Consider the following 12,497-nt stretch of genomic DNA (forward strand, 5'->3'; position numbering starts at 1 on the left):
TAGAACAACACTTTATTCCCAAAGGGGAAAGGAAGTATCACAAATACCTATGTCAATATTTGGATATGAAGACTTGCACAAATCTGCATTTGCATGAGTATTCATGCTGGAAGTGTTTGCACAGATATCTTGAAAGCTCTTTGTGAGGGTGTGTGTGTCATTCAGTCCAAAAGACTTAATACAACAGTTGCAACAAATAGATTGCAAGTAGTGCTTAGATGGAAGTATTTTCACAATAACCATTCATCCAGTAATTTTGCACAATGAACAAATTAATAAAAGAAAGAAGTCAGATTGTGGATAGGGGAATTAAATTCGTGCAACATATTATTTGTGCTGAACAGTTCATCCAGCCCTAGACTGTGGCAAAAAATTCTGGCTGGTGAGCAAGTTCTGTAAGTCCTTTAAGGTAGTTTTTATAGATTTTTCCCCATCTTCACAGCCATAAAAATGCTGCTGAAATTCATGTGACTAAGATTATTTGCTGGGATTACTATGTCATGCAAATTTTTGCATGTAATAGGGCCACAGTATATTTCTAACAATGTCCAATATCTGTCTTACAATTCGCAACAAATTAACAAATGGATTGACTAGTTCAGATTTTTACTGAACTGGGAGGAAAAAATCCGCAAGCACCAACACTTATGAGGAGATACAGTCCTCATGAATCCAGACCTTCATTCACACATTTCTGGAGACACTGCATTTCACACTAAAATGAATACAAAATGTTTACAGTAATGTAATATGTCACTATGTTAAAAATTTGCAGTATGCAAAATGACTACCCTTCTAAAAAAGGGGCTATGAAAAATTTACTTTCTATTGAGAAAAAAAATCACCCCTATGATGGCTATAGCATTTCAAATGTATATGAGGCAGATACTATCCTATTACAATACCACATCTCCAGTATTATGACTTTTTCCCTGTCATTCTACTACCTGAGTGATGTCAGTGTAAATTCAGGCACCATTAGTACATTTTTGACCAAACATATACACAGCACTGACAAAGGAGTAAACAACCTTTCAGCTTACCAGTGTATGTAAAAAAGACACTGACAAAATGGAAAATAATAAATTCTTTATGATAAATTAATCCTCTTATTTCTGCACTGCCCCAGAAAAGTGACAAGCTAGACATTATTTACCCATCATTCCCTTTTTAGGGTTCCTTTTTCCATAATCCATTGCTATTTACTTTGCAAGTAAGAAAATGGTTAAACTAAGTAGTCAGGGAAGGATCCTCACAATCCTCAATGCCGGTGTCCCTTACTTTCTCTCTCCCTACGCTTTAACTCCTCTTTGTAGCAGTATGAGCAGTAATTTTCAGTCTCAGGACGCCCATAAAAGGAACAGTTCTCTTTCTTGCAACGGTTCTGCGGGATGGAATATATTGGGGAAACTGTGCTTCTGCCTCGGTTTTTATCATTGTTCAACCAGGTCTGAGGAGCCTCCTCATCAGCATATTCTAAGCAATCTCTAATATCACCGGTATTAAACCCATTTGTAAATGTCTGTGACTTGTGTTCGGTAGGCATGGCGTAGGTCAGTGATTCCACTGTGTTCACTGTACGGATACCCGATATCCGCGCTGGGCTATAACTCTGTGAAGACAGTGATCGATTCTGTTGGGGATAAGTGGCACATGTTTTTAAGGTGCCAACCACTGGCTTATAGCTATCATCTTGGAAGCTTGATGGCTTGGAGTTGACATCATGCAAATGAATAACGCTTTGCCTTTGAACAGGTGGAGTATGGCTATAGTGGGCAGATACCGGAACGGGTCCACTTTTCTTAGCACAATTACTTGGTGAAGAAAATGACCCTGGAGTGGGACTAGTGCGATCTTTAAACTTTAAAACCAGTTGAGTTGTATGGCTTTGAGGCAAGACTGGTGATGCCCTGTCCTGAGGAGATGATTCTAACTTTTCTTTTGAATATGCTTCTTGCTCCAGTTTCCTGCAAGATGACCCATTGAGAACAGCTTTTTTCTCAGCCTCCTTTCGCTTCTGTTCCTGCTCGGCATTGAAGCGCTCTTGGGCACTGGTCAGGTAATAGCCGATCATCTCCTCATGGAACTGATGCCTATGGCTAGTTAGAAGGAGGCCAGCAAAAATAAACTTGCGTTCTCCTTGCATGGCAGCTCTCAAAATGTTGAGGCTGAGCTTTACATCGGTGCTGTATTTCCACGGGTCAGACTGTTTGTCAGAGAGGGATTTCGTGTTTATCTTTTCGGCAGGTGAAATGCTCGCCTTGTCGGTAGGAGAGGGAGTTGTCTTTTCAGACGGAGATGTGCTCGCAGACTGTCCAGACTCCTCTTTGCTCCCTTTGCGAGACTTCGACTTCTTCTCTTTGACTTTTTCTGTGATGTCGCCATTTTTCCCATTCCCTGAGTTTGCTCTGCTCATCTTGCCATGCACTAGCCCTCCCAGCCCACCCATATTCTTTTTCAGCTTAATTCCTAGAGTTTTACTGAGGCTTCCGAGTTTATTGGCAACTGAATCCGTCCTGTTTTTGTCTTTATCTTTCCTCTGTTTGTCTTTTTCCTTTTCTTTACCATTTTTGCCATTGCTGCCATTTGAATTACTACAGATGGAATCTCGGTCTGAGTCCATTGAGTCGGCCAGAGACTGAACATCCTCCCCTGCTGAAGCGGTGGGCGATTCTGGCTGGGCCAAAGGGGCCTGTTAAGGGAAATTAGTTATGATTAGATAGAATAAAATCAGTTTTACACAAGGATTGCATTTTATATCCCCCATCAAATTGCTCTAACTTGTAGCTTTAAATCTACACAGAGCCATTTTAAAGTTAAGTTTTAATTAACCTCTGTAGCCTACAGGGCCTACAATGAACAAAACGGAAGGTATATTACTTCAGGGATAAGTGTATATTCTGCAACAATATTAGTTTATAAAAAAAATACACTACTGTCAATCACAAAATGTGGAAGAGTTAACATTTATTTGGAAATCTGAGTTCCGGTTCATGCTTGAAGGTGAAACTACACAACAGTTTGCAGAGAATAGTTACAAAAGGATCCCAAAGGGGACACTAAAAATTCTTGCAGCTTTCAAACTTGCACATGTTCATTCTAATTTGCAAAATTCTACTCACCCACTTGTTGAGAATAAGTGACATTTTTTGCTGGGTGAGAGAGTAAAGTTCTTCATTATCATCACCGTCAAGGTAAAGGATTGGTAACTGATTTTGTGCCAGGGTTAGTAAATTTCACTACAATTCTGCAAGACTATTAACTTAGTGTCAATTTTGTTCTGAAGAGCAACATTAGCACTTTGTACAAATTTGCACTTCTTCTCTCATACGTGAGCTATTTGCCCAGTTTGTGCTCTACGGTAGCTAAGCTACCACACCATTCTCAAGGTAAATCACTATAATAATGTTATGGGGATTCATGGAAGCCGGACAATAACAGCACTAGCAAATACTATGAAAACAACAGTTAAGTGACTTGCAAGGTTCCCAAACTATGAATACAGCTCAGTCCTGGCTGGCAACACCCCTACCCTCTCAATCCTGAGCCTCCCTGGAACAGATGCTGCAAATCATACTAAATTGTGAGACACGTCCGAGATAGAGATCAGTGTTCATTAGGGTCTAAGTTGAGATCATTTGTGACCACAGGGATAAAAATAAGTCTCCAGAACTGGAAAAAATAGACTCTAAAACTACTGCAACAGCCGGCCTCTTTGGTGAAACTCTTGCTAACGTAGAGGGCTGATCCTGTGAGATGATGAGCGCCCAAACCACTCACTCACTACAATGGGTATTGAGCATGTTCAGCACCAGGTCTTTACATCTGCCAAAAAGCAAATATGAGATGTTTAACTAACCATAATCCTTCAGAGCAAAATTCATCCCTGTGCAAAAAGCCAGTACTGGGACTATGTCTCAATTAAGTCCTCAAAATAAGGCTTAAGTGGTGCATATGCTTGTGCTGGCTCCAGGGGTGCTGGAATAACTTTTATAGTGGGGGTGCTGAGAACCAATGAACCAAACTGTAAATCCTGTGTATAATGGAAACCAGTTCAAGCCAGGGGGTGTGACAGCACCTCCGGCACCAGCACCTATATGCTCTCTGCAAAAGGGACAATTTCACCCTCATTCCATAGGGGAAAAGTTTCAGCTCTGCTGGGGAATTACTATGAGTTATGCCATTCTGCCCATCCAAAATAAACCTGTCAATAATTCGTTTATTACTATCTAGCTGTGCAAAAGCACAAGTGAGACAACATTATGCTCTCAGCGGAGTTATTTATACATTGTGACTCAATAAGAACTGGCTCTACTTCTCTGGTATAGACACTGAATCAAAGACACCCATACAAACAACAGAAGGCGCAGTATAAAGTGTATACTTCTACACTTTATATTACGGATGAATATTGGAGGCAAGAACAAGGACAAATTTATCATCTTCTCCAACACTAAGGATAAAATCCTGGCTCTACTGAAATCAACAGGAGTTTTGCCATTGATTTCAATGAGGCCAGGATTTTCCTCTAGGAGTTTTCTTCAGTTCAGTTAAAAACGAGGTTCACAGTTGCTTTATAAAACAATGTCCACCCCACATTGCGGAAGAATGAAAAGCCAGCCCATGAGGCTGTCAGCTAATACAATAAATAATAATAATAGAGATGGGGCTTGTCTGTGCAGACAGATTAATTCAGTGGAAGCAAAGGGGAATCTGCTATGTGGTTGGTAACACCTCAATGGGACCAGACATGATTCATGAACAATGTGGGGAAATGAGGATCTGTCAATGAAAGGGATGGGCAGAGAGTATGTGGGAGGAATTGGAGCTGACAGAGAAAAGAAAGAATCTGGAAGTCTCTTATTAGGAGTGGTGCCTTCAATGAACATACGCTGGGCCTTGTAAAACTAATTTTTTCTCCTGCAGACCTTCACTGTTTCCCCTGCACCCTCAATTTCTCTTTTCAACCCCTGGTTGTGCTCGGTGCCTAATTACCTTTGTCCTCGCCCATTGACTTTTTGACTCTAGATTAACCCCCATCTCTTTTAATATGATTTGCAAGGGAATTGTGTGAGAGAGATTCAGCGATGAGGTCCCAGCTGTGCACTATTTTAAATAGCTTCCTCCTCCCAAGGTGCCAGGCTGCCATTTTAGCAGCCCTTTGTGGTCCTGTCAGCCACTTTCTAATGTAAAAGTGGAACTATGAGCTATCCAGTGGTCCAAATTTAGTTCTTATAAGAGAAACTGAGTTGAAATTGGATTTTTAGACCATAAAATGCTGCTGAAAGGGCAGCTGACCTTTTGGGCATATGGGAGCGTAATGCGGAGAAGGCCTAAATAGTTCAGGAAACCTTTAAAAATAAAGAGAGAATTAAAAAAAACAAAAATAAAAAAACTAGAGAAAAATAATTCCAAATAGTAGAGTTTTACTAGAAACTACTTTTCAAAGTGGAGTGCATGCTGCAAACACACCCAGGCAGCTGTGTGTGTGTGTGTGTTTTTAAAGAAAATGAGATGGAAAATTTACAAGCCTTATTCCAAAATCAGTGAGCTACACCAGGCTGTGTGCCTTTATTGGCTATTGGTTCACTCCTGAGGTGGCACAAGGCAGGTAGCAGAACCCTGCAATCTCTGCTATGAACACGCCCTGTTGTGGCTTATTTCTCTTCTGTTGTTTAGACAGAGGGAAGGGTTACCCGTGTTTCAGATGGTATGCGTATCCAAGTTACATTCATGTAGCTGTGCAGGAGATTAAGCTTTGCCTCCAGAGACAGAATCAAGCTGAAGAAACACAGAGGAAAGAGAACAGATGACTAATTAGTTAAAAATACATCTAAGGAAAAATCAATACTCACACTTCACCGCAGGAGAGAATTTGCATTGTTCAGACTAAGAGCAGCTCACAGCATCTTAGTAAGCTTGAGACCCACCCACCTCTTTTCCCCCAATAAAGCTCTCTATTAGTGAGTGTCCCGGAACATAGATCAGGCTTGATGGGTTCAAGACACCTTACTGTTAAGATTACAGAGAGTTCTTACCTGGCCAGTCTGGTGTTATCATTGTCATCTTTTCCCCACTCCCAGTCTTTCCCAGGATCAACTGCAAAGTGCAAAGGCAGTAACTTGTGTTCAGAGTCAGTCAGAGGGATCACCGCTGAAGAAAAGAAGAAATCAGGAGTGAAGAAATGGGTTTAGCTGGGAAAAGCGTAGAAGAAATAATTGGCTGAAGGAAAGAACCAGTACAGGAATATGGAGTATAAGAGGCCTTTGCACCAAACAGTCTCCCAATTCCTGTGTGATATGTGTCACCTCTCTCCTCTAAACCCAGGCCTTTTGTGAAGCATTTTGACACTGATTCCCCCGCACCCCCTCCACATCTGAACCATAATCGCTGGTACTGTATTTGTCTGCCACTGCATGCAGTGCTGTAGCCTGTACTCATGCCAGTAGTCTCGCTGCAACTAATGAGGCTAATTGGCATGAACTAGGGCTACTGCCATGAGTGAGAGTTGCAGGATCAGCCTCTTAAGCCTTGTCTACACGACAAAGGTGTACAACTTTAACTCTACTGGTACAGTTAAAGCAATACAACCCCCTCTAGTGTGGATGCAGCTATACCATATAAACATGCTTATTCTGGTATAAACAGGCTTGTACTGGTATAGGTTATTCATGTATGGGAAGGGGAAATGAGCTATACCGGTATCAATAACCTTTATTCTGGTATAGCTGCATCCACAGGAGGGGTTCTACCAACATACCTGTATGGGTAAGTATATATATGACACCACAAGCTATCATGGTTATAGCAGAACGAAATCTGTGTGTAGACCAGACCAAGGAAGCTCTTTGGAGCAAGGACCCTGACATTTTGTAATGCACAATGTACATCTAAGGGATATATTACATTATAAATATTAGTAATAGCTGAAATAACCCCCCCATTTTAGCACCATGCAGATTATATATACAAACACACCTTATATATACACAATACACATAATGTGCGTGTGAGTGTCTTTCACAGTTAGTACCTTTTCATTTTTCACAGCTAAAGAAATAAAAGGTTGATAATTTGACTCTAAATCCTTCAACTGTTGCTTAGGGCATGAACAAGGCTCTTCCATCCCTGTCTATTCTGAGCCACTCTTTGCATGTTCTCAATATGTTCTTATGGCCCATAAAGTTGATAAGAGCATTCAAAATTGAAACATGAAGCAGAGAGGGATTCTGGAGATTTCTGACTCAGGTAATGATTGCCAGTTAAGGTATATGAGAGCCTGAGGCAAAGCTCAATGCATGATCCAGTAAGCATGCTATTTAAGGACTACTCAAGTCCATTGAAAGGATCACTGCTACTGGGCTATACCTCACTGTTGTTTTCTTTCTTTCTGCTGTCCTGCCTGCTCGGTGTTTGCTTCAGGAATGAAGTTTAGCAGCTGTGCTGCATACTGAGCATACTGAAGACTCTACTACAATACGTTTGATAGATTCTTAATTGAATACATTATGAGAAATGTAATGGAGGTTTGAATTAAAATTGGCAATTTTCCTCTGTTTCATTAAAAAAAAAAGATTAGTCTCTTTGCTAACATATTTTATGATGACATTTAATATAAAGCTGTTGAAGGGGGGCTGGGAAGGGGACTCCTCTTTCTCAGAATTATGCAGCCCATTACTGCTCTAGTGACAACCAATCAAGAAATTTAATTTTCTTTAACATTAGCCTAAATGACTTACTGTAAATATTCACCCAAGGAAAGCCAAAGGGCAAAGGGACTCCGAAAAGCCAGCCAGCCACATGGCAATGAATAATTCAGAGGTTATTACCTTTACCATAAACAATACTTAACTGTTATTTTCCAGCAGCACAGACATATACATTAGCAACACTGGAAGATGGAGCATTTCTGGATAATTATTGTTGATCGCAGAACAGAATGCGGGATGTATAATCTGCGCTTGTAACAATAATCATGCTGAAATCAACTGTTAATTGTGCCTGATTTAGACATATTTGATGACTCCACTATAAAACTATTTTTTGCCTCTTGTTTAATTTGATTTTCTACACAAAAGAATGGGGGGGGGAATGAGGAGGAAAGCAAGAATTATGTACAAATTCTGTGCCAAGATTGCTCCCTACTGGCAATAGAGTACAATTCTTTATACTGTAGTACATTTTTTTTGTCCAGGTTGCTCTTGTATGAAATATAAAACTGTGGACAATTAGCCAGTTTTAGCTGCATATATTGCCATTAGGTTCAGGTATGGAAACAAGTATTCTTAGGGACTTTAGCTCTTTGAAGAACATGCATTTGGATGACAAGTATAGTATATGATGTTGCAATTCAAAATTAATTGGAGAGTTCTGCATTACAGCCACCAAGTCATTGCCCTATGGGGCATTCCAAAGGGCATCACTACCAAGCAGAAGTGATTACTGGGCCTGATCCCAATCTCATGGACACTGATGTAAATCAGGGGTACCTCCACTGAATTCTGTGGTATTATATCAGTGGAACATCAATGATGGAGTGAAAACAAAATCAAGTCCCATGTGTTTTGAGTGTCATTTACAGTCCAAAAAGTAAAGTGCAGTCAGAACTTATTAAACCTATGCAAATTAAGTTAATTAAGCAACTGTTATGGATTTAGGATTTATTATACTCCTCACAAATATATTAAATCGGCACGTTACAGAAAGCAAGCAAGAAAAGAGCCCAACTAAGCCAAGGATAAACACATGCCCAGTCCTGATGGTGCATGCTCTTGCAGAGCACAGATTGTGATTTGTGAGTTGGGATGTCACGACATGGCTTGAAACCAAAAGCCCTTTACTATTGTCAGTTAGTTCCTGCCCAGAAAGTAAATGGACCTTGAGAAACAAAAACATTTAGATTTTTTTGGTTTCTTTGTAAGAGAAAATGACAGGTTACAATGAACAGTTTTCATACACAGATTTCAGAGAAATCCATTAAAATTAGCTGTTTTTATAAATAACATTTTTATTGATATTTGTAAAAGCTATTTGTACAAATTGTAATTTGGCCTAAACTGTCCTGACAGAAGCCCTCTAATAATATTTTAATCAGTAAACAGATACATTAAGGGTTATAATATTGTACCATCTCCATAAATATGCACAGCTTCTGAAGCTCCTTTCACCTGAATTTTTTTGCAGCCCTGTGATGAGCATATACATCATAAACTGATTCTTGTGGGTAGTTTGAGGTTAGGATGAGGGAATATTACTCTCTTCATGCACAATTTAATAGTTAAGCCTTGAATCTTTAAAATTTCACTGTGCTGCCTGTTTTGTAAGGTACATTCTATTCAGTAACTTTGATTTCCTGTAGGTGAGATCCACCTTCTGGTATGACAGAAGCAATTGTAAAGTTCAAGGACTGTAAGTAAGACACTTCAGACTAATTTCTAGAGTGAACAAGTACCCTGCAATTGCCTACCTGCATAATTTGTGGTTGTTTGCTGCTCCAGTATGGTCAAGGATTTTCTTTTTGAACAGTCCTAGCTGTAACCTTGCTATAACTCTGTTAACAAGCCCTGCTGCAGATTGGACAAGTCAAAAGTCATTGCAGCTATCGATGAATGACAGCGTTCAATGTCCTCCAAGTGTACTTTTTAAAGTATTTCTAAAGCTATTTGCAAAGTAACATGCCCAAATAGGTTCTCTCCAGTGAACCTTTATGATAAATGTATTATGGTCAAAGGACTGTTATCATACAACTCACAATTATTATTTCAACCTGATTATGAGGAGTCATTTCACTGCTGGCTGGTTGACAAAGCACTTCATTGTAGTGTGGGAGCTCTTAGGTAAGCCTCATGAAACAGTCTCTGCCCCAGTTGGCAAATGTTCTTTTTTTTTCTGAATATATGAACAAAGACGAAAAACCTGGATAAGCAGCCTGTGAGGAGACAAAACTATTGGCAGGTTCTAGCCAGCTGATATATTTCACCCTATAGGACCCAGTTTACAGTTGATGGAACTACCAGAATGTGTTGATCAAAGCGATAACTCAAGGTCATGTCAAAATGTGTTTCAGGGAAACCACTGGTGACAAAGTATGTTTTAAAATCCTCTCCAAACAAACAGGGTTCCTCCTGGGGACCTGTGGGCAAGGTAACCCACCCTTATCTCCTCCGTAACTGACAATTTTTGCAACATATATTGGTATGTACAGGAGTTGAACAAATTTAGATGTGGGGTATAGGAGGGCAAAATGATAAGTCACTGGGGTTTCACCTATAAATGCTAATGGAGTTTTACTTATAAGTCAAAGCTCCAGATTTCATCTGGTGAGACTATGTAATCCAAGTAAAAAAAAAATCAGTCAAAGCTATCTTTCTTCCAAAGCTCTCAAATTACATGATGAATGCTATTCGTATATAGAGAAGAAATCTTTATTACAGCCTATAATTACACTGTATTTATTTAAAATTAAAAAAAACCCAAACCCAATTCTTAACAGAAGTTGATAGGCACAAATCCCCTCTATTCTCAATAGGACTATGAAAATTTTTTATGTTTTTCTTTGGTATTTATTAGTTACACTCCATATTTAGGGGTAATATGGCCTGGTGGATCTGATACTTGGAAGATTACCTCAGATAGGGAGTTCCTGTGGTGATATGGTACATCATTGTGGCTATCACTCAGTCCCTGCCCTGGCTGCCAGTGTGGCAAGAAAAAATGGGTATGAGTGGATCATCTCTCTTTCCATCTAATTCCTGGCTGTCCCAATAGTATCTGAAGACCACTAGCAGCTGCATATACTACATTAGACCTGAGGCTGCTGTACTGGAGCCTGAATGGTGTAGCATTCCCACCACCCCAGATTTATGCCAAACATTGCTTGGCTGAACCACATGTGGACTTGCACTAGCATGCAATACAAAACCAGGTCACACTAAATACTACTTTGATTTAACTGCCCTTGTAATTAGCCTGTCACTGTCTTTGCTTGTATGATTCAATTTAAGTGAAGTATCAGAGGGGTAGCCGTGTTAGTCTGGTTCTGTAAAAGCAGCAAAGAATCCTGTGGCACCTTATAGACTAACAGACGTTTTGCAGCATGAGCTTTCGTGGGTGAATACCCACTTCTTGCATCCGAAGAAGTGGGTATTCACCCACGAAAGCTCATGCTGCAAAACGTTTGTTAGTCTATAAGGTGCCACAGGATTCTTTGCTAATTTAAGTGAAGCAGTCTAGGGCATAAGAAAGAGTAAATCCCGAAGATGTTTTTCAGAGGGAAACAATATACAAGCAAACCCAATCTTTAAAATTACATTGATGCCCATAGGGTTCTTCAACAGCTTTCAGTTATCCCACACCTTTTGCAAGCAAATACAATTACATGAAACAGCCCAGAGGAGATTATCTCTAAAAAGAGTATTTTATATTATATCTAATACCAACATTTTGATCATTCAAGATCATATTCACTACCACCAAGGGAAATGTGTTCCCTAATTATGAAAAATAAAATATTTTGGCAATGTACAATAAATAACAGGAACATATAATAGCTTGTAATAATAGCAATGTGTCACTAGGTGGCATTAAAGGGTTTAATTTACTGAGTACTGTAATAAGCGCATAGAGAATGGAGTTTATTTGAACAGTAGCATTCATCACCCTTCTGAGTGTCTGGCTGTCATGGCGGTGATGGGCTTGGGAGGAGAGTAAGCCTGCTTGCAGAATTTACTCAGGTGAGCTGTGGCAAGTACATGCTAGGGTCTTCCTCCCATCCCCTTTTAAACTGCAATTTTGGGGGCTCCCTCAGCCACCACTGGGCACTACAGTAAACAAAATTCTGATGGTTGCTAGTTAACCACATGCATAAGGCATTATAACTGCAGAGTGGCATTGACAAAGCAATATTCAAACAGTCAAATGCATAAAACCACACACCCATCCTGCCATGTAACAATTATGCTACAAGCCTTTGGAGATCCCATTCAGAAATGCAAAGATCAGAATGTGACACAAACACGCTTCAGTTTGCTGTCCAACCAATGCTCTACTTTACAGGAACTGAGAGAGTACCAAGAACCAGGCCACACTGTGCTGCTGGTTTGTGGACAGTATCAATCTGCTTCTCTATTTTTTGTGCTTCTAACGATGGCCTCTAATCGTACGACAACTCACTCACTCTCTAGTACAATTACTACCTATGGGAGTACAAGCATACAAGGGCGTACAAGAACGCAGCTTTCGAACAAGCACAACCAGCTTTCTTTATTAAAAAGATGGTCTCCAATTTACCCAATGAACTTTTTTCTGATTAGCTACAATATATAACATGCTTAATAGTAATACAGCTACGATGATGAGGCTAAACTCAAGAGAAAATACAATATCTGTATAAAGGTAACATTAGAACGATTGATTAATTTAAATATTTTTCCCAAATTAACTTTGTGATGTGTCATGTTACCTAGTGCGAATTTAGAAGTAAAACTTTCCACTCGTTC

General features: G+C 39.7%; 1 protein-coding gene across 6 annotated transcripts in view; it reads right to left on the minus strand.

The window, feature by feature from the left end:
• Positions 1-1,074: 1,074 nt before the first annotated feature.
• The window catches only part of OTUD7A (OTU deubiquitinase 7A), a 402,354-nt gene continuing 390,931 nt past the window's right edge, over positions 1,075-12,497 (minus strand). For 5 of the 6 annotated variants that reach the window (XM_044980928.1, XM_044980927.1, XM_044980929.1 and 2 more), the window contains 3 exons: positions 6,039-6,153; positions 5,697-5,781; positions 1,075-2,692 (listed from right to left, as the gene is read on the minus strand). In XM_044980928.1, the coding sequence (XP_044836863.1) occupies positions 1,262-2,692; positions 5,697-5,781; positions 6,039-6,153 (1,631 nt within the window). In that variant the 3' untranslated portion in view covers positions 1,075-1,261. The remainder of the gene's footprint in view (positions 2,693-5,696; positions 5,782-6,038; positions 6,154-12,497) is intronic. The other variant, XM_044980931.1, reaches the window with a different exon arrangement.

This window comes from Mauremys mutica, chromosome 11 (genome assembly GCF_020497125.1).
Source record: "Mauremys mutica isolate MM-2020 ecotype Southern chromosome 11, ASM2049712v1, whole genome shotgun sequence".
Lineage (NCBI taxonomy): Eukaryota > Metazoa > Chordata > Testudines > Geoemydidae > Mauremys > Mauremys mutica.